Source organism: Macaca fascicularis, chromosome 3 (assembly GCF_037993035.2).
Source record: "Macaca fascicularis isolate 582-1 chromosome 3, T2T-MFA8v1.1".
NCBI classification, from domain to species: Eukaryota; Metazoa; Chordata; class Mammalia; order Primates; family Cercopithecidae; genus Macaca; species Macaca fascicularis.
Genome location: NC_088377.1, coordinates 86,112,951 through 86,138,252, shown reverse-complemented (window position 1 = coordinate 86,138,252; position 25,302 = coordinate 86,112,951). Strand labels below are relative to the sequence as shown.

The 25,302-nt window shown below is 51.4% G+C and overlaps 3 protein-coding genes across 62 annotated transcripts in view; 1 reads left to right on the top strand and 2 right to left on the bottom strand.

Annotated features, from left to right (window-relative positions):
- GCK (glucokinase) overlaps positions 1–3,067 on the bottom strand; it is a 59,204-nt gene extending 56,137 nt beyond the window's left edge. For 7 of the 10 annotated variants that reach the window (XM_065542037.1, XM_074035134.1, XM_074035132.1 and 4 more), the window contains exon 1: positions 2,450–3,067. The gene's annotated coding sequence lies outside the window, so the exon portion shown is untranslated. Of the gene's footprint in view, positions 1–816; positions 931–2,449 lie in introns of all 10 variants that reach the window. The other 3 variants (XM_065542036.1, XM_074035131.1, XM_074035137.1) reach the window with 1 other exon arrangement.
- A 62-nt stretch (positions 3,068–3,129) lies between these two features.
- On the top strand, positions 3,130–16,368 carry YKT6 (YKT6 v-SNARE homolog). 2 transcript variants are annotated; one of them, XM_005549683.4, is made up of 7 exons: positions 3,130–3,391; positions 6,655–6,737; positions 8,459–8,559; positions 9,457–9,561; positions 10,199–10,264; positions 13,098–13,199; positions 14,324–16,368. In XM_005549683.4, the coding sequence occupies exons 1-7, from the start codon at positions 3,288–3,290 to the stop codon at positions 14,357–14,359; spliced, it is 597 nt and encodes a 198-aa protein (XP_005549740.1). In that variant the 5' UTR covers positions 3,130–3,287; the 3' UTR covers positions 14,360–16,368. The 2 variants fall into 2 exon arrangements, with proteins under 2 accessions (XP_005549740.1, XP_015302966.1); XM_015447480.3 differs by lacking the exon at positions 13,098–13,199.
- A 2,863-nt stretch (positions 16,369–19,231) lies between these two features.
- Positions 19,232–25,302, bottom strand: part of CAMK2B (calcium/calmodulin dependent protein kinase II beta) — a 109,603-nt gene continuing 103,532 nt past the window's right edge. For 41 of the 50 annotated variants that reach the window (XM_074035103.1, XM_074035121.1, XM_074035125.1 and 38 more), the window contains 4 exons: positions 22,897–22,972; positions 22,686–22,780; positions 22,136–22,370; positions 19,232–21,589 (listed from right to left, as the gene is read on the bottom strand). In XM_074035103.1, the coding sequence (XP_073891204.1) occupies positions 22,138–22,370; positions 22,686–22,780; positions 22,897–22,972 (404 nt within the window). In that variant the 3' untranslated portion in view covers positions 19,232–21,589; positions 22,136–22,137. Of the gene's footprint in view, positions 21,670–22,135; positions 22,371–22,685; positions 22,781–22,896; positions 22,973–25,302 lie in introns of all 50 variants that reach the window. The other 9 variants (XM_045387689.3, XM_074035098.1, XM_045387699.3 and 6 more) reach the window with 1 other exon arrangement.

Below are 25,302 nucleotides of genomic sequence, written 5' to 3'. Positions count from 1 at the left end.
TATGATCCTTGATAGGCTTTTGCCCAGCTCCCCAAAGGTTCTGTTGTACAGCAAGGGCTGGCACCTTATGTGAGCTGGGCAAGGCTGCAAAAGTGGGTGGGTACTTGTTTTGCTCAGTGGGGCAAACTTACAGGGCCTGGGCCATTTATCTTGGACAGTGTTAACTCCAACTCTGTCTGCAGAGAGGCTTTTCTTCTAGGTCCCAGCACCCAAGAGGGGAGCCTGGACTAGAGAACTCTGCTACCCACACTCCTATGCAGGCTTCATTCATAGCCTTAGTGCCCAGTCCCTGCATTTTCCATTCCCACAATGCTGTACTTGCAGAACAGTTGCAAGAACAATACAAGAAATTCCCAGATACCCTTCATCCTGATTCCTGTATTTGCTTTCTCTCTCTCTCTCTCTCTCTCACACACACACCCTGTAAGAGTAAGTTGCAGACACAATGTCCCTTTACTTCTAAATTCTTGTGTATATTTCCTATAAACAAAGACTTCTCTTATATAACCATGGCACAGTGATTGAAAGCAGGAAATTAAAATAGATACAATACTATTATCTAATCTAGAGGCCTTACTTGGGTTTTAGCCTATCTTCAAATCTCTACTTCCCATAGATGCCTTCAACCCACTATGATTAATAATCTATTTTTCATTAATGAGAAGACAAATAATTATCACTGTTACCTGTTAAACATCAGCAATGACTAGAACTTGTAACATAATGTTTTATTATTCTCAACAACATTCCTATGGAAAGTATATTTTTCTAGTTTTATAGATAAAAGGAGACTCAGGGAGGTAATGGTTTGCTCACTTTTGTGATTTTGTGATGTGTCAGTGCTGGGATTGAATCCAAGTTGGGTGACAGCCGGGGTGATGGAGCAGAAGGCAGGTCTTGCTTTTTGGTAACACAGTGAACTTGGGAAGTCTGCAAACACATGACTATGAATGAGACTTTCTGGAACAGTAGAGGCTGAGTGAGGTCAGAGAGGAGCAGGAAGAGTTGCTGGGAGTGGAGCCGGGCTGCATGACAGTTTGTTAAGCATTTCACTGTTGACATCTGAACCCCAACTTTGTCCCTTACTAACAATCTCCTTACACGGAATCTCAGTTTCTATGTCTGTAGGGAGGCAATAATATCTTCCCCTGGTTTTTGTGAGGATTAAATGATGTGGCACATGGAAAGTACTTGGTGTAATGTAAACTTCGGGACAGACACTATAATGTGTCAAGTGAATACACTGAAATTTATTCCATTAAAGCACTGTCTTCTTGATCTTTTTGCACAACTTTCAGTGGAAGGAAGAGAGTCTCCAGAGATTTTCCTCAGAAATGGCTCTCACCTGCCTCCTATAGGGAAATGGTGTCAGTGCAGGCAGATGAGCCTGGACTGATAACCCCCAGCAACCCAGCTTGTCAGACTACTGTGTCCATATCTGTGGGTGGCTGAGCCTAACCACCGCCAATGGCTGCTCCTAATGTTTACCACCAAAACAGGGGAAATGTGGAAAAGCCCTTTCCACCCTCTGTACTTGGAAATACCCAGGGAAGAGGGTTGGTGAGAGAGGTACTAAGTGAGTGGGCAGGTGGTGGGAACTTCCTTTCACCACAGATTATTTAAAGCAATGTTTCTCAGCTGGGCGCGGTGGCTCACGCTTGTAATCCCAGCACTTTGGGAGGCCGAGGTGGGTGGATCACATGAGGCCAGGAGTTCAAGACCAGCCTGGCCAACATAGTGAAATCCCATCTCTATTAAAAATACAAAAATTAGCCGAGTGTAGGGGTGCATTCCTGTAATCCCAGCTACTCAGGAGGCTGAGGCATGAGAATCGCTTGAACCTGGGAGGCAGAGGTTGCAGTGAGTGGGATCACACCATTGCACTTCTGCCTGGGCAACAGAGCAAGACTCTGTCTCAAAACAAAACAAACATATATATATATATACACATATGCAAAGGAATGTTTCTCAAAACTACTGCTCCCAAGGGACATGTTGACATTTTTGATTGTGCAGTGGGGAGGGGGTAGGTTGGTACTGACATTTAGTGAGTACACAATGCACAAGGCAGTCTCCCAACAACAAAGAACTATCCAACCCAAAATGTCAATAGTGCCAAGGTTGAGAAACCTTGATTTAGAGTAATGTTTAAAGTGATGCTGTTGTTTTTCCAATACATCATCTCTTTCCTATAATCTCAGATGCGGCTGCTTCTAGCATCACAATTTTGTGACCTTACTGACAACTTCCAAAGACCAAGTTCCTTTCTGATTACATGTGAAACTGTGCCCAACAAGGTTAAAGAAACTAGTAACTAACAGAAATCTTGAGCTTGTCTAGAGGACAGCCGATAAGGAAACAGTTTGCTATAATCCCCTCTGCTTATACAACTTCCAGAAACAGGTTGGAACCAATATGGCTGACTGGAGCCTGTGCAAAATAGACTTACTAGCCCGAGGAGCGGCCCTTTGATGTCACAGCCCGGATTTCCAGAGCTTGTTTTAAACCAACTCCTGAATCTGCATGTGATCCTTGAAGCAGCATGAAGAAGCAACAGCTCATGGCCAAGAGATTTTCTAAACGTTTCTTCGTTTCAGCCAATCACTGTCCAGCCCGAAACTCCAATTCCAAAATCTCTCCCTTAAATCTACTGCTGTGAAGCAAGTATTGGGAGCCAGACTTCAGCCCATCTTCTGTCTCCTTGCAAGGCTGCTTGGCAATACATCTTTCTTGCTACAAAAATCCAATGCTTGGGTGTTTGGTTTTACGTTGTGCGCAGGCAAATGCAGCCGGTTTAGTTTGGTAACACGTGATGTCACTTAATACACAAGAAACGGGTAAGTTATGGCATCCTCAGGGAACTGTGCCTCACTCATTCCTATCCGTAGACTTGCCTTCCTTCAACAACGCAAGCAAAAAGAAGGGTTCAGGCCGCTCTGGGAGGCCCAGCACCACCCAGCACAGGACAGTACAGTGTCCCGCTGAGCGCCCGACTTTACCTGGCGAGCAGGGAGGGACCAGGCTCACACGAGGCGTGGAGCCCCGCCCCTCGTGGCATTGAACTTCCGTCCGCACATTTCTGCATCCGGGGTATGAGAACCCACAACCAGGCTGACCGGATCCGGAAGTGGGTTGAGAGCCGGGAGGAGGAAGCCGGCGGTGGCCCCGTCAGCAGCGGGCTGCTGAGAGACCGGTAGGCGGCGGCGGTCTCGAGGGGCGGCGGCCGCGCTGCTCCCTGAGAGCGGGTCCCGCGGCTGGGCAGGCGGGCGGCCTGAGGGCGCGGAGCCATGAAACTGTACAGCCTCAGCGTCCTCTACAAAGGCGAGGCCAAGGTGGTGCTGCTCAAAGCCGCGTACGATGTGTCTTCCTTCAGCTTTTTCCAGAGATCCAGGTGAGCGGCACAGGCTGATCGGCCGTGGTGGTCGGGCGGAGAGGACTGGGTGGGGGTTCGAGTCGGAGTGGGCCTGGGGTCGGGGGAGGAATCAGGGGAGGGTCAAGGAGGCCGGAGGGTAGGGGCAGGGCAGGGCAGGGTGGCCGAGTGCCCGGGGTCTGAGAAGGCTGGGGTCAGGGGCGGGGCGGGGCGGGGCGGGGAGGGCCCGGGGTCTGCGGTCCGGGCTTGGTCTCCTATAGTGGAATCTGGCCGTGGACTGTGCCTTTGAGGAACCATCCAACATTCTCTTTTAAGGGGACTGTGAAATAGTGCAGGTTTCCAAGCTTCATACCAAGATGTTCTGAATTAGTAGACTGAGGCCTCGAAATTTATATTTTAGACCAACACCTCCCACCCAGTGATTCTGACTCTGGGAGCCTGGGTGCCGCATCTTGAGGCCCATATTTTGATTTTCTAGCGGGGCTTCCCAACAATTCAGTATGAGAGATACTGATATGCTTTTTGTTTGTTTGTTTTTAATGGGTGAAGTCACTGAGGTACCAAGAGGTTATATCACAACCAGCTAGAACTAAAAGCCAGGTTTAACACTTTTTAGTCGGACACTAGTGGTACAAAAGGATTCCACACTGAAGATTGAAAGGAAACATGGGATCTGTAGGGCTTACAGGTTTTTACTTGTTTCTGGGGGCGCTTTAATTGCTGGAACGTGTTAGAAGTAACACAGACATTTCCAGACCATTCGTGGGAGGGAGTGGGGTGACTCAGGCACGAAAGAAGGACCCTACGTGATCGGTATCTATGGTCATCTTGTCTCAAAGTCTGATGGAATCTGCCGTTTGGATTCTGTTTTCCCTGCTTCAGTGCAGCTGGTTCTTGATGAGAGTTCTTTGTCAAGGACTTGCTGGATATATAAAAAAAAAATTTGTTATTTTGTTGAAACTTTCTGCTCCTTTGAGTTCTTTTTAAAAAAATTTTTTAATTGTGGTAAAATGGCACACAAAATTTATCTTCACTGTCTTTAAGCGTGTGGTGAGTGCAGTGATACGAAATAGATGGATAGTGTTGTGCAGCCATCACTGTCACTCGTCTCCAGAACTCCTGTTTATCAAACTTTTATCAAACACCAACTCCCCATTCCCTTCTACCCCAGCACATGGCAACCACCATTCTAATTTGTCTCTGTGATTTTTACTTTTCTGGCGACCTTAGATAAATAGAATCCTATAGTTTTTGTGTGTCTGGCTTATTTCATGTAGTGTAATGTCCTCAAGGCTCATGCATCTTGTTGCATGTATCAGAATTTCTTCCCTTTCTAAGGCTGAATAATCCATTGTATGTATTTAGCACATTTTGCTTATCTGTTCATCTGTCAGTGGACACCTGGGTTGCTTCCACATTTCAGCCATTGTGAATGACACTGCTATGAACATGGATGTACAAATATCTCTTTAAGACCCTGCTTGTATTTTTTTGGTATTTACCCAGAAGCGGAATTGCTGCATCATCTTTTAGCTCCTTCTTGGAGTTCTTGGTCTTTGCAGTCTTTACCATGGCCTACATTCACTGCTCTGTGTTGTTGCTTTTCTCAGATGGAACTTTTGGTGCCAACTTGGCTCTGATTCTTTTTCCTTGTTCCTTCCCATTAGCACTTAAGATTCTCAGAGTTTTCACTTGTAGGACTTATACCTTACCTGCTTGGGACACACACACTGGTTTGCAATGACTAACAGCTACAGCACTAAAGGGACATCTCTACTAATATGTCTTAAAACAACACATGTTCCAGCTGATTTTTTTTTTTTTTTTTTTTGATGGAGTCTCGCTCTGTCACCCAGGCTGGAGTGCAGTGGCACAATCTCAGCTCACTGCAACCTCTGCCTCCTGGGTTCAAGCAATTCTCCTGCTTCAGCCTCCCAAGTAGCTGGGATTACAGGTGCGCAATACCACGCCCAGCTAATTTTTGTATTTTTAGTAGAGATGGGGTTTCAGCATGTTAGCCAGGCTGGTCTCGAACTCCTGACCTCCGTTGATCCACCTGCCTCTGCCTCCCAAAGTGCTGGGATTACAGGCTTGAGCCACCGCGTCCGGCCTGAGCTCATTTTCTTATAAGATCTCCTTACTTACATCCTTCGTGCCCCATAATTACCAGATCCCAAACTTGAAAAAGTAGTTTCCCAGCTTTTTTGGCCTTCGTATACATGCTGTCACAATGCAGTTCTTCCTTTGTCTCTTTATAGCCGTACCTCAAGTGCTATCTCTTTAGGTTTACTGCAAAGCCTTCCTTGTTTGAGGTCTTCTTTTCTGAGGGGTTATTTTGATCACTTCAGTCCTTCAAGATATTAACAGGTAATATACTATGTGTGCAGGCATTGTTGCAAGTGCTTTACACGTATTACCTCGTTTAACTGTTGCACAAATCTTGATTTTTTTATTGTGGAGGCGCAGCACACAGGCCCAGAGTCAGGCCTTCAGTTACCTATATGGCTCTGCTGGAGCCTGCTGCAGACTTGCATTTGAGCACCTTGCTCTGATGGCCCTGGCTGCCCTTTATATCACATCCCCAATTGGAGGCTCCTTGTCAGCACCTGTTCCTCTGGCTGTACCATCTCCTATGACTGTTCTGTTCTGGATAGATCTCTGTTAAGCCCATGATGGACCTTCTCCCTTTCACCCTTTGTCTGAGCCATTTCCCACTTTTTTGTCTTGGATAAGCAGTTTGCTTTTATTCCATCCAGAGTGCCTTGCGCTCGGTCTGTGGACGAGCCCCAGCAGACGTGAGCTAGCATTCACTATGGGCGTATGTGGCATTGCAAGGGTCTGTCATGTGGACACAGCCGTAAATGGTTGTGCATTTCTGCCTGACAGTTTTTGCACTACTATTTTTCTAGTGCAGTTCTTATTTGTCCTGCTTCTTGGAAGTTATTGGGACCTTGAGAGCAGGACGTACCTCTTGTTTTTCCATTGCATCTCCAATTATACTCTGATGAAAAGGTACAATTGACTGTATCCTGTGGAAAAACCCCCAGAAAATTCACCTGTTTTGGTGAGCTAGGTAGCAAACAGATGTAGCTTTCATGGTGATGATGATTCATAATTATCAGTAATTGTGCTCATTTATAGAGTGTTTGTTACTAAGGGTGGGAGGGAAAGGAATGAAACCAAGAAGCAATGTCTACTTAATGTATAAGCCCAGAGGTCACTTTCCACTGTGTTGAGGACAAGGTGATAAGAAGTAGGCAATAAATACATTTTGTGTTTCTTAGCGTTCAGGAATTCATGACCTTCACGAGTCAACTGATTGTGGAGCGTTCATCGAAAGGCACTAGAGCTTCTGTCAAAGAACAAGGTAAGAAGACCCTCCAACTTCTGTGCGTGTGCTGGCCTGGCTGCCATGCCTCACCTCACACAGCACCCAGCTCTCTCCTTTCTACTGGGACCCCACTCCTCCTCTAGCTTGTTCTCTCTTTTCCCCCTCTTCCTTTTCCTATTTATGCAGAATTCTGTGCCCACTGTTGAAGTTTGAGCTTCCCAGATAAAATTGCCCTTAGACTCATTTAAGATTAGGGTCTGACTCTTTTGGAGCAGTAAGCAGCCTTCACATCGTATTCTTCTCTATCCTCTCCAGAGTTGCAGACCCCTCAAAAAAGAATTTCCAGCTAGCACTGTTGAGGTACTATATGCATTCTGTGCATCATAGATTTTTTGACCAGGAATCTGAAAAAACTATTTTTTCTTTCTAATAATTCAGGTTTAGGCATTTATTTAGATGTGTATGTTATACGGACAGATCAGGAAAGAGTTACATGAGTTTCATTAGGTAGAGACAAAGATCATCTCACACATATGCTAACCTCAAGTCACGTGACATAGAGTTACTGAATTGATTATATAAATGTCAGTTATGATACAGGCAGGATTGAATATATACACTTTATGTGGGATCTCTGTGCTGTTAACATCACAGAAGTGAAATATTCAGTGTTCTTGCTCTGTTCTCCTTCAAACTGTGTCTGCCCTTCCCACATTTATTACTTAAAGACGATTCCCCCACTGACCAGGTTCTCAGTTTCTTTGGAGGGTATGCACTTTGACCCCATGTTTGAATCTTAATTGGGGATGGTATACAAAATCTGGAGAGCATTGGTGACAATCTCCTGTCCTCTTCCTCCTCCTCATTCTTGTTCTTATTTATCTCTGCTCTTTTCTGATTTCAGGGGCTCACTATCATTCCCTCCTCTTTTATTTGTTTTTCTGTTGTTTAGCATTGGAATCTTCTGGGTCAGATCTTTAAGGACAAGAAGGTTCTTATTCGTAAGCTGTAATCCTTACGTTTCTCTTTCCTTGGGGATATGGTTAGCTGTACCAACTCTGAATCCTTTCAAAGTGACGAAAATGAACAATCCTGTGGATTGTGAATATTTTGCAGAAGATCTATACAACTGTACCTTTCAATCATATAAGGATTTTAGCACAGTGCACTGGAGGCCTTAGCTGGCAGTGGCTAATCTTTTTCTAGACTAACCCCCTTACTCCCAGTCACCCAGCAGAGTGGAGCAAACCCAGCAGGCTGCTATAATATGGAAAACTGAGGCCCTGGGTGGTAATTTCCTGTCTTTCAGCTGCTCTGAAAGGATTTTTTTTAAGAAAGCAGAGGCCTCTTGGCTTGTCCAGGGTTCCCTAAGTTTGGGAGCAGCACAGAGCCCCAAGGGCTCCGAATCCCCGAGATATAGCTTGGCCTGACCTGAGCTCAAGGAAAACACTTGGAAATGCTCCTGGGGACATGTTGTCTAGGGTGTGTTTTCTGCAATGCTGGCTGTTCCTTTTAAGCCCTGCTTTGCATACTGGGCCTCTGGGTATTTACTGGTCCTAAAGCAGGTGTTGGGCCAAGCTCCTCTGTGTGGCCCATTTGACTGTGCTGCTAAGCCTCTCCACAAGACTTGCCCAGAGCTATTGAGCTTCAGAGTGACTTCATTTGGCCTAACGTTGTGATGCTTTGATTTGGGGGGATTAAAAGAAGTCTGAAGCCCTCATGTCAGCATCCATGTGTCTGATCTCTTGTCTCCTTAGACTATCTGTGCCATGTCTATGTCCGGAATGATAGTCTTGCAGGTGTGGTCATTGCCGACAATGAATACCCATCCCGGGTGGCCTTTACCTTGCTGGAGAAGGTGAGTTTTTGATTTGCCTCTACTGGACTCGGATGATGAATGGCCATATTTATGGACTGGGACAGGGGGTGATGGCAGCGTCTGAGGCATAAGGGATGAAATGATGTGTCCAAAGTCAACACGTTTTTCAGCCCCCTTTCCTGCGATCCAAGAGACAATTTGGCCTCCCTGCATGGGTTTCCTCCCCGGTGCTGTCCCTCATGTGACCGGGGTCTAGGCCACTGAGTCACAGCATCTCTGGGATGGGACCTTTGGAGACAGCTGTGCCTCGTGTTCTCGCCCCCTGTGCTTCTGCTCAAGGAGTCTCCCTCTTGAATGCCCTCAGTCTCCACATTGCCTCCTGCAGTTGCTGCATCCCTCCACCTTGATGTCAGTCAGTTGTACCACAGAGCTTAGCATCTAAGCATTCTTTAATTTTTTGTGTGTACAGTGCTAATTACTAATATAAACTCTTTGAAGTCAGAGGCTTCATCCTATACCCCAGAGCACCAAAATACCTCCAAACACATGGAATCTGGTGGTTTCTTAAATCCAGGGGACCTAATTCTCTTTTAAAAAAAATTGCTTTGGAAAATTAGAGGGCCAGTGCCCTTTTTTTCTGGATATCTGTGGTTTAAAATTCAAATACCTTTATTACTCCCCAGGTGAGGTTCATCTCAGGCTGGGCATACTTTTGATTCTCAGAATATTTAGGATACGTTTTAATGATAAAAATTTGGAAATAACTTTAGCCTACATTTTCTCTGTTGCCATTATATCTCCCCCTCATTCTTCCTTCCTGGGCTCTGGGGGCCAAGGAGCCTCATTCAGGGTGAGGTGCTCAGGGGTGAAGCCCTGTCGTTGAGACTACTGGTGAGTGCAAAGTGGGAGGCTTGTTGAGGCTCCTTTGTCTTGCAGGTACTAGATGAATTCTCCAAGCAAGTTGACAGGATAGACTGGCCAGTAGGATCCCCTGCTACAATCCATTACCCAGCCCTGGATGGTCACCTCAGTAGATACCAGGTAGGGTTAAAGGAAGCTTCATGCAGACACCATGTGGCCCAGAATCCATGTGAAACTGAAAAAGCCAACTGCCCTGATAGTTCTGGTCTGGTTGCTTCTGACAGCTTCTGATGCTGGTGGTCTCTCTCAAGCCTTCTGTTTGAAAAACAGAGAATCCACCTTCAGACCTGGGAACCCAAGCTGTAGGCAGGCTTTGGGTTTCTGTTACATGTTAAACAGGCTGTGGGGTTTTTTTTTTTTTTTTTTGAGATGGAATCTCGCTCTGTTTCCCAGGTTGGAGTGCAATGGCGCAATCTCGGCTCACTGCAACCTCCGCCTCCTAGGTTCAAACTATTCTCCTGCCTCACCCTCCCAAGTAGCTGGGATTACAGGCATGTGCCACCACGCCCGGCTAATTTTTGTATTTTTAGTAGAGACAGGGTTTCACCATGTTGGTCAGGCTGGTCTTGAACTCTTGACTTCAGGTGATCCACCTGCCTCGGCCTCCCAAAGTGCTAGGATTACAGGCGTGAGCCACTGTGCCCAGCCCAGGCTGTGGTTTTTAACCTGTGGAAGCTTGTCCAGCTTCCTCGGTTTTGGGCTTTGTTTCCAGGTAGCCACTTCAGTCCTGACTTTATTATTTTTCACTCTTTCCTAGAACCCACGAGAAGCTGATCCCATGACTAAAGTGCAGGCCGAACTAGATGAGACCAAAATCATTCTGGTAAGCAGGAAGATGGAGAGCAAGCCCAAGAACTGAGGTGGGGGTGCGATTTGCCACTGGCCAGGCATGCACAGATCCATCCTCATTTTAATAGAATAGTAACTACAGCACTCTCCAGGAAGTGGGATTGCCCACCCCCTCCCTCACCGCAGGCATCAGACTCTCTCCTATACCCTTGTCTTGGTTAATGGCACCCATTGTTTCTAGGGAACCAAGCTGGTAACCATTGGAACCCTCAAGTCTCCCTTCCCCGTGGCTACTGCCTGTCTGGGCATTTACTGGGTTCCTAGGGTTTGGCCTCTGAAGACCTGGATTCCCACCCTGGTGGCTTTGTTAGGGTGTCAGGTGCCTCCACACCCCACAGGTGCCTCCCCTTGCAGGGTTTGCATTGAAAGTGAACAGATTGAACCACAGTACACTGACCACAGGGCAGTTTCTGGAATACGGGCCCAGGGTTGTTACATAGGCCCATTTGAAAAGAGCCGGAACCCTGCATTTTGAGCTGAAATCTCCTGATTTGTAACTGCTGCCTCAACTCCCTTTTTTTTTTTTTTTTTAGTTTTTGCATACAAGTGGAATGTAAGCAGCCATCTGCTTTTCTCAGGTTTGGCTTTTACGGCCTTTGCCTGTAAGTGGTCCCCTTGCTTCCTGCTCACCTCCAGTCTGTCCACCAGACAGTAGTCATTGATCTGCACAACTTAGAACCCTTCAGCAGCTCTCAGATCCACCCCAGGATAAAGTGCAAACTCTCTAACTCACAGTCTCCTGACTGCACCCTGTTCTCTCTTATACCCTTTCTTGCCCAGCTCACACACAGACGACTGAAGGTTGGGCCTTTCTGATCAGATGTCAGTTTTGTTACTGCTTGTTTACATGTCTCCCTGACCTGCGTATAAGCACTGGGACATTTTTCCATCCTGCTCATGACACAGTGCCTAGTTTATACCGTGCTCAGCAGTTGATAGATACCTAGAGTAGATTGAAGCCCAAATACAAAGCTTTACCATTACACAGGCATGGCTTTAGTGTGTACATCAGCGTCTCCTGGGGTTGGGGTTGTTGGCCTGGGGTGGAGCCTGGGAATCTGCATTGTATAAAAAGCATCCCAGGGGCTTCAAACACATGTCTGCTGACCGCACTCCAAATAACGTGGCTTTGGAATGAATAATAGACGTGAAAGTCTCATGGTATCTGTGTCTTTTGAAACCTTGTGAGCTTTTTTACCACCTGGGTGGCATTTCTCCGTTTTCTCCTCAAGCCGTCTCTTGTGTTGCTCGAGTCCTAGTCTGAGTACCATGACACCTGGGACACCCGCTGTTTCTCCTCTCCCCACGGTGGCGTGTGGATGAGTCCTATTCGCACAGCCTTATCTAGCTGCAGTTGTAAATCTAGATGATTGGTGTGCATATCTGAATCAGTTAACTTTTTGTGTTAAAAATTTGAGTTGCTCAGCTGTGTGTAGGGATGAAGGACATTCTTGCTGGCTCCTCGTTCTGTGGCGCTTCATGTGTGCATCCAGCTGCTGCAGCAGTGGCCATCTGGGGAGAGAAGTGAGCTGCTGCTTCCTGAGGGCCCTGGTGGCAGAGCTGCTGGCTCTTGTGAGGCCTCCATCTCTAGACCCCTTCCCATGGGGTCAGTGTTTTCATTTCCTAAGTCAGAGTTTGTAGTGATGACATTTAGGACATAGCCCGTTTAGAAGGCAGGGCATGTTCTGTCATAGTGTTGTCCGGTATATATTTGAGGCATGTATGTAACTTAGAATTTTCTAGGAGCCGTATTTTGAAATGATAAAAGGAAAATAAGTAGAATTTAATTAAATTGCATATTTTACTTAACCCAGTATATCCAAATACAATTTTTCCAACATGTAATCAGTATAAAATTTACTATTTTTTTCAGTATAAAACTTATTAATGAGGCATGTGTGAGTTTGCATCTGAAGTCTGGTGTGTCTGCGCTCAGAGCGCTGCTCAGTTTGGACTCACCTCACATCAAGTGCTCAGTAGCCATTTCCCACCACCTTTGTTTCCTGTGGCTGCTGTCAACAGATACCCTCAGCTATTTGCTGTTAACAAGTAGCCCTGTGGGCCTGGCTGATGTCTTTTGGGGCTCTGAGGGAGAGTCTGTCACAGGCCTCTCTCCAGCCTCTGATGGCTGCTGGCCGTCCTTGGCGTTCCTTGGATTAGAGGTGTATCACTCCAGACTCTGCCTCTGCCGTCACGTGACCTTCTCTGTGTGTGTTTCCGTTTCTTCACCAGGACATCAGTCATGGAATTAGATGCAACCCTAATCCAGTATTACCTCTTCCTAACTAGTTACATCTGCCAAGACCCTATTTCTAAATAAGGTCACATTCAGAGATTCTGGGGATGTTAATTTCTGGGGCACAGTTGGGACGGGGAGGTGGTGCGGGTCACTCTCCAACCCAGTGCAATCATATAGTGCCAGCTACTCTTTTTCCAAAGCCCCATGCACACACACATGTGCGCGCGCACACACACACACAAATGTATATATAAATGTGTGTGTAGTTTTCCTGAGTGGGAGTTTTCCTGGAGTGCTGGTTATCTAAGCCTGTGCTGGGGACAGCTTTTTGGGAAGTCTCCTGTACATCCCAGTTAGATCTTCTAGATTTCACGGGAATGTCACCAGGTTCTGTTCCATCCACTTGGACAGTAACTATTCTTGGACCGAGTCTTGACACCTAGAGGTGAAGTTTGTGTGTGTTGAAGTGGAACCCAGATTAGGCGCTTTCCCCCATGACTGAAGTACGAGGGGCTCATGTTAGGGCATGTACTGAACAGAGCTGGGTTCTCTTCTCTCTTTTGTCCAGCACAACACCATGGAGTCTCTGTTAGAGCGAGGTGAGAAGCTAGATGACTTGGTGTCCAAATCCGAGGTGCTGGGAACGCAGTCTAAAGCCTTCTATAAAACTGTGAGTACCCAGCACCTGCTGCCTCCTGGGTGTTCTCTCCAGAGAGCAGTTGCAGCTTGCTGCTTCTGGCACTCTCCACTATAAACAGGTCTTTCTTAGACTATTGAATCATGGTGGATGGGGATTTCACTCCTTGTGCAACCAGAGCCTAAGGTGAGCGCCTCAGACCCAGGTGGTTGGAGGCAGTTCACTTGGGCACCAATGGAGTTAATGCAGGCCGAGGCCTTGTTCCAACCCTGCCTCTGATCTGCCCTCTGCTGCTCTGGCTTATTTCTGAACTCCTACCCCCGGTCCAGGAAGGCTGGTTCAAGTTCTGATCACCAGAGATTTACTATTGAATCTTACTCCTCTTTCTGCTGAGTAGTTAAACATAAGTCTTCAGGATTCAAGCAGTTCAGCCTTCCTGAAGAGGTTCTTAAGCTTTTAGTTAATTTCCCTTTGACAGAAATATTTCATTGACAAGTATGGGTGCTGCTGACTGCCGCTTTCTCTCAGGTCAGTGCTCATGTCTTCCTGTGTGGAGATGGCCCATGGTTGGACAGTCATAGGGACAAATATACTTGGTCTGTCCACACACATTTGTTTTCATGTGCATATTGGAGGGAGATGGCTAGGTGGGATTAGGAAGATAGTCTGTGACCAGAAAGCAAGAGAGAAGGTGGCAACAATGGTCCCCACAAACCACATCCCTAGTGGGAACCACATCTGTTGTTCTCAGGACCATCTTCTAGGAAGAAACACCACCGTGGTGGTCAGATAGCATTGTTTGAAGACAAGAGTAGGGCATAATTAAGATATTCTGCCAATCCCATTTGTATTATTGGTCCTTTGCTTGCACCTGGCCTAACTGTGGGAATTTTACTCACTTTTTGATAGCATTAATGGGGTGTGAGAAAAGAAGGGAAAAAAGGATCCCAGACTAGTTTTGGAAACTGGGGCCCGCCTAGTGCTTGGTGATGGGAATTGCTTGTGGACAGCTTCCCTCGAGGCCTCCCCCACCCCATTCCAGTGCTAGTTTATCTGGCTGGCTGTGTCCTGTGGAGCTCCCTCTACCACTGCCAGGACTGGGGCTTTCCTGACTTCCTCAGTACTCCTTCTCAGCTTCTCTTTGTTTTTTTTCCAAGGCCCGGAAACAAAACTCATGCTGTGCCATCATGTGATGCAGCCTGCCAGAGGCCCAGCGCTGGAATGGCACCATCATTCACATCAGAACTGCAGCCCCTGGAAAAGAAGAGACAGCCATAGACGAGGAGCCAGAGTGGCGGCAGACTGGCCATTTTTATTTTGAAGTTCCTGGGAGAAAAGGATGGTGGAAGGGTGGCGAATGTTCAAATTCATATGTGTGGTAGTGATTCTTGGAAAGAATTTGAGGTCCCCAAAGGTGTATTTTTGGGCAAATGAAACCATAAACTCCAACTGGCTTCTGTAGATGCCAAAGGGCTCTTTTTCAGCTAACCCTGGGAAGGCTCTGTGGGAGGGAGGTCAGAGCCAGCTGTTTCTCGATCTTTGGTATATCTTTGGATTTTATTTGTACATTAATAATATTAACACTCCAGTGGGGGGGTGGGGAGTCCCTGATGCTAGGGCTGGGGTGGGTGGAGTTTAAAGACTCTTGGGAAAGCCTCTCCTGGGGCCACTGTTGGGGGTGGGAGTGAACCCACCACAGTGGCCACAGGCAGGCCCCCACTTCAGGCCCAAGGCCTGGGGCTGGGGGAACAGTCACTGGGTCTCAGATTCTGAGACTGTTGTTTAGCTTACCTTTCTGCTAGGATTGGCTTCCCACAGAGGGCAGGGCCCATCCTAAGCAGCTTCCAAGTCCCACAAAGGTGGCTTGTGGGAGGGTTTAGAAGGAGCTGCATTGTGAGCAGGGAGTGTGTGGGTTGAGGTCGTACCAGCAAGTAGACTAGGAACTGAGCCCAGGAAAGGGGGATGTTCTCCTGGTGTTTGGATGGTCAGCTGGGAGTGTCCGTCATCAGGGGAAGATCAAACACAGGTGCACTCAGCTGCCCAGGGCCTCTGGGACACTTGCCTTGACTTGCAACTTGCCTTGAACATCACGATCAAAGCAGCAGGTGCTGTGGTCTCTCAGAACTGGTTTTTATTTGCCTCTCTGGCTGCAAGACTGCCTTGAACCGCCTGAGGCCTATGCATCTGAACAAGTGGGTCTCTCCCATGGGCACCAGGAGTGGGTGCCAGCCAACCTGAGGACTCCCAGCACCCCACCTGTGGTCTGGCCAGCATAGACTTGCTAGTTCCTTCTTGGTCAGAGGCAGCTGCATGGGGGATGGAGGCCAGGGGGTTGGTCTAAGCTGTGCCCTGCCACCTGGCAGGAGGCCCACTCACAGCCCAAGTCATGGAAACAGACTGGAGCAGCCCAGGAGATGGGCCCAGGATGTTCCAAATCCCTTGGGTCCTAGTGTTATGTTCCAGGCTGCCAACCTGTGCTCAGGATGCATCCCTGGGATCCAGCTCCCATGAAAGCTCCTGTTGGGATGGTGTCATCTACGTTTTGAACCAGTGTGGTATGGTCCTTGGGAGCCCTGCTCTGAGCTTGCCACACTGCTGAGAGCACCCACTGTCCTGACCAGAGTCTCAGTGGTCCTGACCCCCAGTGTGGGCAGGGGCTGGGCAGGAGGGTGGTGTCTGCCATGGGTTCAGAGGACCCCACCTCCTGGATGGTTTACCTGCTGCTGCCCATTTTCTCTGGGTACTGCTGGCCAGAGGACTTTGGCCTACTGCTGAAGAGCCTGTCCATGCCATTTTCCTACTGCCATAGACACCCTAAGCCGAGGGCCCCTTGAGGCCCAGACCCAGCCTGCCCACTGGTGCCAGAGACGGAGTGGAGTGGGCCTGGATCTGAGGGATGCTACCTCTCCCTCCCCACTTGAGGACCCTGGGGAGAGATGGGGGCGGGGAAAATGGAGGTGTGAATTTGGGGTAAGAGGAAGTGAGATCTCCGCTTGCAGGTCAGCCCCTGCCAAGCAAGGCGGGCTGGCTTGACTCAGGCCATGTGAGATAGAGGGCCCAGCCCGGCCCCGCCCACAGATCCCCTGCTCCTTTTGTGTTCTGTTGTAAATCACTTGGCAAGACTGTATTTTAGGAACTGCTGCCTAACTTCCCTGTGTTCTGTTTGAGAGGCGCCTGTCTGGATAAAGTTGTCTTGAAATTCCACAGTGGTCCTGTGCTTTCTTTGTGCTTCAGGGGAACCCTTCCCTCACCAAGCCCCGGGGAGAGAGCGGCCTCGTACTGTATGCCTGCATGCCTGCTGCACGCAAGGGTCCAAGTTATCCTGGCTGGCCCCTGTCCAGGAGTGATAGCTGCAGGCCTGACTCCTTCACCTCCTTTCTCTAGACGTTGCTAGCAGGAACTGTATTTTCTTTTTTGCTGTTAACCAGGTGAGGGAGCCCTGGAGTAGAAGCAGCCCTGTCATTGCTGAATCCTGTTGCCTGGTCTTAGCTGCAACCAGGAGACCCCCCCCTGGAAAAGCTGCCTCATGGCTGCAGAGCCATGGGACAGGAGGCCCCATCCTGATCCTGCTGTAGGCTTCCTGTCCCTCGCCGCTGAGCTGACCCCAGGGTCAGTCTGAGACCACCTGGCATCCCACCAAGCACAGGTGGCAACTTTTCAGGAGCAGAGGGGGCTCCACAGGGTGCCTGGAAGCTTCCTGCTTCCTAGAAGAGCCAAAGCTGACCCCTGCAGGTTGTTAGGTGAACCAGGGGTAAGTCAAATTCAAGTCTTGCATCAGGTTTTGAGTTCAGGGAGCCCTCTGAAGCCTCTGCAGCCTTCCAGGGAGATGGGCCCAAGGCTGCTTTCAGCCTGTACTTGTGAGCCTGGAGGCAGAGACCTCTGTCTGGCCCAGCAAGCAGCCTTGAGCAGTGCTCGGCTTTTCCTGTTCTGAGGACCTGCCAGACCTGGGTGGGCAGGCGTAAACCTTGGAGTCACATGGCCCAGGGAGCTTTGTTCAGAGGGTGCTATTTAAAAGTGATGAATGGGCCGAGCACAGTGGCTCACGCCTGTAATCCCAGCACTTTGGGAGGTCGAGGTGGGCGGATCATTTGAAGTCAGGAGTTTGAGAACAGCCTGACCAACATGGTGAAACCCCATGTCTACTAAAATACAAAAATTAGCCAGGCATGGTGGCAGGCACCTGTAATCTCAGCTACTCAGGAGGCTGAGGCAGGAGAATCACTTGAACCCAGGAGGGAGAGGTTGCAGTGAGCCAAGATCGTACCATTGCATTCCAGCCTGGGTGACAGAGTGAGGCTCCCTCTCAAAAAAATGTAAAAATAAAAATGATGAATGAAATGCTCATCAGTGGTGTCCCTTTTGCCTGTAGCGCTTGGCCCAGTACAGGATGGCTTAGTCCTGTGTGCTGTGCCCTAAAACCTCATCAGAGTTGCTGCCCTGATGGCATCTGCAGAAGGGCCTCAGGAATAATGCATGTGAGGGTGCACGATCCGCAGTGCCTGCAGCCTTCCTGGGGGAGGCCTGGCCTGGAAATCCTCCTCCGATTACAGCTGATAGGTGAGTGGAGCCCTAGATACCATGTTAGGGACAGACACCGCAGCACTCATGGGCACTGGCCTAGATTCTTTGCAACTGGCTTTTGGGACCTGCCACCTGGCCACCCACACACCTGAGAGCACCTGTCCAGGTGCAGACCATGAGGAGCAAGAAGCTGACATCCAGGGCTGCTCTGCCACATGAAGGTGTTTAACCAGATGCTCAGGGTGGAGGAGGAGACTGAGGGCTTTAGCCAGTTCTGGGGGATCCTTCAGGCTCCCTGCCCATAGTGGACAGGACCGAGCGTGTGTAGGGGCACTCGTCTTGTCAGAAGTTACTTGGACCCAAAATGCAGGCGTGCTTAGTGTCTGGGACTGTTTTGAAGCCCATCCTTCTGTTTCAGGAAAGTACCATGGCACTGCCTGGGACACAGGTGTGGAGGGGAGCCAAGGGCAAGGCCACACTCTCAGCAGGTTGCCATGGAGATATGAGGGTGCATCAGGGGGCCCAGCGGGGGCCACGAGGGTGCATCGGGGAGGGAGGAGGGCATTGAGGCTGAGAAGGGCCAGCATAGCACAGGCAGTTGCAGTTGCTTTCCAGGGCTGGGCCTGAGCGTGTGCCCTATGGGGCCAGGCAGCATGGGTGGTGGGTGGAGCCTGAGGACAGGAGAAACTTGGCAGGGGGTTACTCCTTACTCCAACCTAAGGGTTTGCTTTTAGCTTGGGCTGGAGATGCAGAGGGAAGGACTGAGGGGTGCCTATCTCCTTCACACCCAGGATGAAGTCCCCAAGCCTGGCCTGGCCCACAGGCCTATAGCACCTGGTCAATCTGGCCTGGCATCTGGCTTCCCTGTCTCCCTGTCTCCATTCCAGCTCTCTGTCCCGGATTCTGGGCTGGTTGTATGGCATCTGCTGGAGCCTCCCGGCCCCCATGATGGCTGTCTACTATATCACCTTGCACCTTGCCTACGTCTGGTGTTGGAGGCTGATACCCACACAGGCCTGTGTGCCGTCTGTCTGCATAATCCACTGGGGTGGAGCCTGGCTTTGTGGTCACTGTGTCCCCTCAGCGTCCAGAACAGCCAATACATGTAGCAGGGGCGAAAGGAGACAGCAGCCAGCCAGAGGTCTTGGTCCTGGGGCTCCTTCCTGCCCAGAGGCTGCCCCTGGCCACATCTTTAGCAGCCACTGAGGGGGAATGGAGAGTTCAGGGGCGTTGGGGGCTGGGATCCAGTTTCAGTTCCAGCATCCAGGGTGGACAGCCCTGGGCCCAGAAGACTTCAGAGGACCAGAGGAAGAGGTGGGGACAGCTGGTGGAGCTATGATCTATGACTAGTGCCCTACCTGGGGTGAGCTGTTCACCCTGGAGAAGCTCAGGAATGTCAGGGCCAGCTCAGGGCTCCATAGCACTACCTTCTGTTGGAGGAGGGGCCCAAGTAGGGTCTTGGCCAGGGACCGGGCTTGAGTCTGTATTTTGGCGCAGGAGGTTGGCAGGATTCCAGCTAAAGCACCCAGCTGCACTTGAAGCAGTTTGTCCTGTTTTTCTTTTATTTGCAGTTTCCCGAGACAGAACAAAATAAGAATAATTTTTGTACACTTACAAGGCTCAGAAAGAAAAGACAATGAAACTCAGCAAAAAGAGAGAGGAGGGGAGGCCAGCCAGCACCGTGGGCAGCCGACCCCTTGCAGCGCTGGCCAGCGGCCGCCGCCACCACACCGTAGACACCTAGCTAGCAGAGCGGTGTGGCTTGCTCTTTAGGGGTCATGCAAAAGAATTATCCCCCAGAAAAAAAATCCCCAAATTATCCCAGACAGGCAGCTCCGTGGAGGTGACAAGGTGAGAGGGAGAGGAGGGAAGGAGGCCCCAGGACGCCAGGGTGGCCGGCCGCTGGGCCACGCGCTGTCCGTGGTGAGCCCTGCCGCTGTCCCATGGCCCAGGGAGCCACTGGTGCGGAGCCCGGCAGATGTTTACCCTGTGTTCATGGATGGGGACAGCTGTCCTGGGCACAGCGTGGACGGAAGATGGTGTCCACTCTGAGTGTTCATCGGTGGACAGTCCCCTTGGAGTTTAGGATCCTGTGTCCTGTTCCCCATTCTGTGCCCCTCCCTTGGCTTGATTTGTAGGGGAAGATAAAGAAAATCCTTGTTGAAAACGATGTGAATTGAAGGTGGGCAGGCACTGGGGCAGGAGCCCCCGACCCTCTGCAGTCAGGGCTTCTGACCACTCCCACCCAACCTGGCTTCTGACCCACCCTGCAGCCCCACCGTGCTTGGGCTTGCCCTGTCCCCGAGTTCCCCCATGGTACACACCATCACAAGGGGCTGGGGACCCACCGCCTCAAACCCAGGCAGCCGACACTCAGGAGCACAGGGCTGGACCCTGCCCTCCATCCGCTGGTGTCTTGGGCCCTATGCCCACCTGTTTGTGTCCCCAGCCCGCCTTATCTCCATAGCTGCATCCCTGGCCCACCTAGAAGGTGCCCTCACACGCACTGCAGCCCACCAAGGTGCTCTCACACCTGACACTGCACGGGCAGCACTGCCCTCACGCCTCCCACGTGCCCTAGGCTGGCTCCCACTGTAGCTTTTGCTCCCTTCTGCTCCCAGCCCAGATTCCAAAGGCACTCCCACTTCAGCAAACCGCTGCACAGACCCTCATCTCAGCCCAAAAGCTGGGCAGCCACCACCTCTGACCCCGCTCTGCCACTTGCTGTACCACCCGACCAAACCCCAAGCCCCAGGCTTTCCCAAACTCCATCAGCAGACAAATATGCCCAGACACAAAGCCTGGCCTCCCCTCCTAGCTTCAGTTGGGGGCTCAGGGACTTGAGTAAGGCCCGCAGTCCTTTGTCAAAAGTCTGTTCCCCATTTCGGGGCGCGGACAAGCCGAACAGGCTGGGGGAGGGCCAAGGGGTGGAAACAGGGTCGGGAGCTGCCAGCGCATCTGCTGCTGGCTGGCAGAGAAGAGACAGACACCTCACACAGGAGGGAGGCCAGCCCAGGCAGAGTCCTCTTGCCACAGCTGGCTGTGTTGGAGCTGTAGCCAGCAGTGCTATCTCTTGCTCGGCGAGAGGCCCGAAGCTAAGCTGTGCCCCTCTTTGCACTTTATTCCCCTAGAAGGACCAGAGCTGGAGTCCTGGGTGTGTGGGGGCATCTCTGATGGCCTTGGGGACGGGACTCCGGTCTCAATACTCCAGGGGGTGAGGGGCCGGCCTGGGCTCTGCCGAAGGGTTGTCCGTGCTGGGTGTGTGGGGATACCGGGCACGGAAAACCCACACCTAGCCCTTCAGGGGATGAAAGGAAGGGAAGGGAAAGCAGGAACAACAGCAACTCTCAGGCACAACTAGCGGGAAAGGAGGCAGCCCAGCGGGCCCCACAGCCCCTCCCAAGAGACAGCTGACAGTCACGACAGCCAGCGAGCACACCATGTGGAGCCCATGCGTTGGCGGGAGGATGCAGACACCTTAGGTGTGGGGTGTGTGCGTTACCTACAAACTAACACCGTTCAGCACGCGACAGGGGCCTGGCAGACAAGTTCATGTCCCAGCTGGTCCCCCAGAGGCCAGGAGCACAGACGGACACACGTGGAGCTTGGGTGGGGAGCGGCCCCACGAATGCCAGTGATTTTTACAGCTTTTTCCTTCCTTTAGTTTTTTTTTTTTTTTTTTTTCATTTCATCTGATGTCAATTTTTTTGTGGTTGTCGTCGTCATCTTGTTTTTTTGTTTTGTTTTGTTTTTAAACAAATCACATCTGGTCTTGTTTTTCTGCAGACACAGGCACCAGGGGAGGGAACGAGGCAGACACAAACATGCGACAGGCAGGCCGTGTGCCCGAGGGCAGTCGGGCTCCAAACACCAACTCTGTCCGGCGAAACCAGGGCGCAGCTCTGAAATGGGGCGGGTGGGTCAGCTCCTCAGCAGCCCCCTCTCCCGTCCACCCCCAGGCTCTGCTGTCTGCCACACGGCACTGCAGAGAGGGTTAAAGTCCGGAAAAGGGCCCACTCGGGAAAGGGGTTCAAGGTGCCCAACCCAATTACTAGTATCCCTGTAAAACTGGGCTCTGGGCTCTGGGCCCGCTGCACCCGCCACCTGGAGACCCCCCATCTGGGGTTCTAACAGTCCTCACAAACAGGGCATGGTGCCCAGGATTGTGCTGCCTGGGGCCCATCCACCTGCAACCCACCCAGCTCTGGCCAGTGTGGACTGCTCAGGCCCTCATCAGCTCCCCAGTCGTCTGAGGAGGCCCGCCACACCCAGCCTGCTGTGATCCCTAATTCAACATCATTCCTGTGGCCTCACCAGGAAAGCTGATGGACTTCCCAGGCATGGGCTCTGCCACAGGCCCCACTGCTCCCCATTGCCTCCCTGGGCTGCAGCCACTCACACCACCGCCACCCCTCTGCCCCGGCTGTCACTTAGCACAGAGCACTCACCTTCACTGCAGTGGGGCCACAGGCGCGCCCGAGCAGTGGAAGTGCACGTTCTGCCACTTGCCGTCGCGGCGGTGCCACACACGGGTCTCCTCAGACTGGCTGGTGCGGGGCCGGCCCTGCCCGTCAATGTACTGCGTGAGCCGGATGTAAGCAATGCAGGCGGCGTCCTCTCCGATGACGTGCACGTGCGGGTTCAGGATGGTCGTGTGGATCGGCTTGCTGTTCTTGGCCAGCACTGTGGACAGCAGGTGGAGGGAGGTCTCGGGTTACTGTGGCTGCCCTGGTGCCCGCCTTCCACCCCACCACCCTAACCCTTTCCCTCTCTCAGCTCCCCTTACTGGGGAGGTTCGGCTCTCCTGGGAGCAGCATGGGCCCCTCCAAGAGTGGGATTCTGGGGGCTGGGTGTCTGGTGGGGGAGGGGTGGCTGGCCAACCCTGGGCAGAGAGGGGACAGGGCTTCCATAGGCAGCCACCATGCTGTCCCTGGGAGGGGCCGAGAGGCTCTCCTGGGGGCACTGCACCCTCATGCCCACCCGGGCTCCCTCACTCACGGTTCTCGAAGTAGAATCTGTGGAAGTCCATCCCTTCAACCAGGTTGCCCAGTGCTTCAGGCTCAAATGAGGTCAGCCCTGGGTCACAGATTTTCCTGGGGGCCAAATCCAAGTGAGGAGGGGCCCCATGGACCCCTGACTCTGAGCAGGGTCCCCCCAAGGGTCCCACATCCTTGTCCTGCACAGCCCCCCCCCAGCCCCGGGGACTCACGCGTAGGCCTCAAAGTCACCGTTGTTGACAGCCTCGATGAGCTGCTCCGTGGTCTTAATGATCTCCTGCTTCCGGGCTGTGGGGAGACACGGCCAGGTGACCACTGGGCGCTGGCCCATTCCCCCCAGACCCCTCCACACAGCCCAGGGGAGGGCCTGGGGGAGCACGAGCTGCATCCACACCGTGTTTCTGCCGCTATTCGCAGAAGCGATCCTGTCGCCCGCCCCCCTCTATCACCAGTGGCTTCCTCATTTCCAAGTGCAACAGCTTCCATCTTATTTTTCTTAACTAAAATATTTTTGAAGGACAGAAATATTCTATCCACATTACAAAATGTCTGGAAAATGCAGAAAGAGGAAAAAAAAACCCTCCTACAATCCACTTGGAGGTCACCTCCTGGCCCCACGAGCTGTCCGCCACAGTCTCCCTCCTGCCCTCCAGTGAGCCAGGCCTGGGGCCCACCAGGCCTGACCCTGCGCTTCCCTGCAGCTTCCCGGCCCCACCCTCCTCCTGAGCCTTGGGTTCTTAGTGCCTCCTTCACCCAGCAGCTCTGGTGAGGGGGCTACCGAGTGCAGGCACCAGGCGAGAAGGCAGAGACCTGCCTGGAAGAAGGAGCCGTCAGCAAGGCCACGTGGAGGCCGGGTAGGAGGAAGCAGAAGGGGGCGGCCAGGCGTGGCTACAGGGTTCCCCGGGGCGATGACCCGGGTTGTCCCAGCAGCAGGAAGAGCAGGCATGGTCTCTTGTTCCCCGCTTTTCTCATAGGAGCCGCATCCTGCTGGCTTCACCTGCTTGCAGTCCGAGGCCCACATGCTACCCCTGCAGACACCCCCGTTGCCCCACACCCCCATGCCCAGGCTTCTCTCTGGTGCCTGCCTGCGGTTCCTGCCCACTCCCCTTGGATTCCAACAGGCCCTCCAGCCATGCTGGTCCTTACTGGCCTCTGGGGCGCTCACTGGCAGCACGCGTTGCTGCTTTAACTACAGCTTATTTTCATTGTAAAAGATTTTAAACGTATGGAAGACGTGGAGAGAGTAATAGAACCCACACTCCACGGATTCACATCTTAACATTTTCCTATTCGCTTTAGACACATTTTAAAGAAATAAAGCACCGCGCATGTAGTTTGAAGATGCCTGTGTTCTCCTCAATCTTGTCTCACTCACTCTCCTCAGACAGAACTACTGTCCTCAGTGAGGTCCCTAGCCATATCTGCGAGGATATATACACAGGCACGCACATACATGCACACTCACACACAGAACACACATGCACACGCACGCTCACCTATACACACAAGTAACACTGGTTTCTCAAAGTAATTTGTCCATGGAAAACCTCAAACCCCCAGAAGTGCACCGGAAGCAGGTTCCTGGGAACTCTCCCTGTGGGGGAAGTCTCTGCACGCCCAGCACTGCGCTCTGTGACCCTCAGGCTGCTGCAAGCCATACCTGGGACACCTGCCCTCAAACTGCTGCCCGCCCTGCAGGACACCATTTTCACCAAGAAGGCAGGCCCTGTGGTGACGTTTCCACCCTTCAGCTGTGAGTGCTGCCTCCAACGGCCACATACATGCCACCTGTCTGTGGTCTAAACTCCCAGAGGGAATTCCTTTTTTTTTTTTTTTTTGAGGCGGAGTCTCGCTCTGTCACCCAGGCTGGAGTGCAGTGGTGTGATCTTGGCTCACTGCAGTCTCTGCCTCCCAGGTTCAAGCGATTCTCCTGCCTCAGCCTCCCGAGTAGCTGGGACTACAGGTGTGCACCACCACGCCCAGCTAATTTTGTGTGTGTGTGTATTTTTAGTAGAGATGAGGTTTCGCCATGTTGGCCAGGCTGGTCTCAAACTCCTAACCTTAAGTGATCCACCCATCTCGGCCTCCCAAAGTGCTGGGATTGCAGGTATGAGCCACCGTGCCCAGCCAGAAGAGGCAATTCTAGGCATGCCCTGTGATGGCGTTGCCTTTATCTCTCCCACCAGGCCTCTGGGAGCTCGCCCCACCAGGGAGCCCACCTGGCAGGTGGACTGAGTCCACGAAGAAGGCGCGGCATGCCCAGGTGTGCTCACGCATGTGTGTGTGGCGCTGCCTGGGAACGCCTGTGCTGTACCTGTCTACTCTAGGGCCTCATGTCCCCGGCTGCACAGTGACAGCAGGAGGAGCCCGATGGCACCTGAGGAGTGGGGTGCACACATGTTCATGCATGTGATCACATGCATGTGTGTACACATGTGATTGTGCATTCATGTGCATGTATGGAAACATGCACACGAGCAGGACGGTGTGTGTGTGAATGTGTGTAGATGAAGCTCATACATATGCACGAGCACCTGTGTGTGCATGTGTGTACAGTGCCTGTGAGTGTGCACGTGTCATGTGTGCCTGTGTTGTGTGGCATGGGCACATGTGCACTC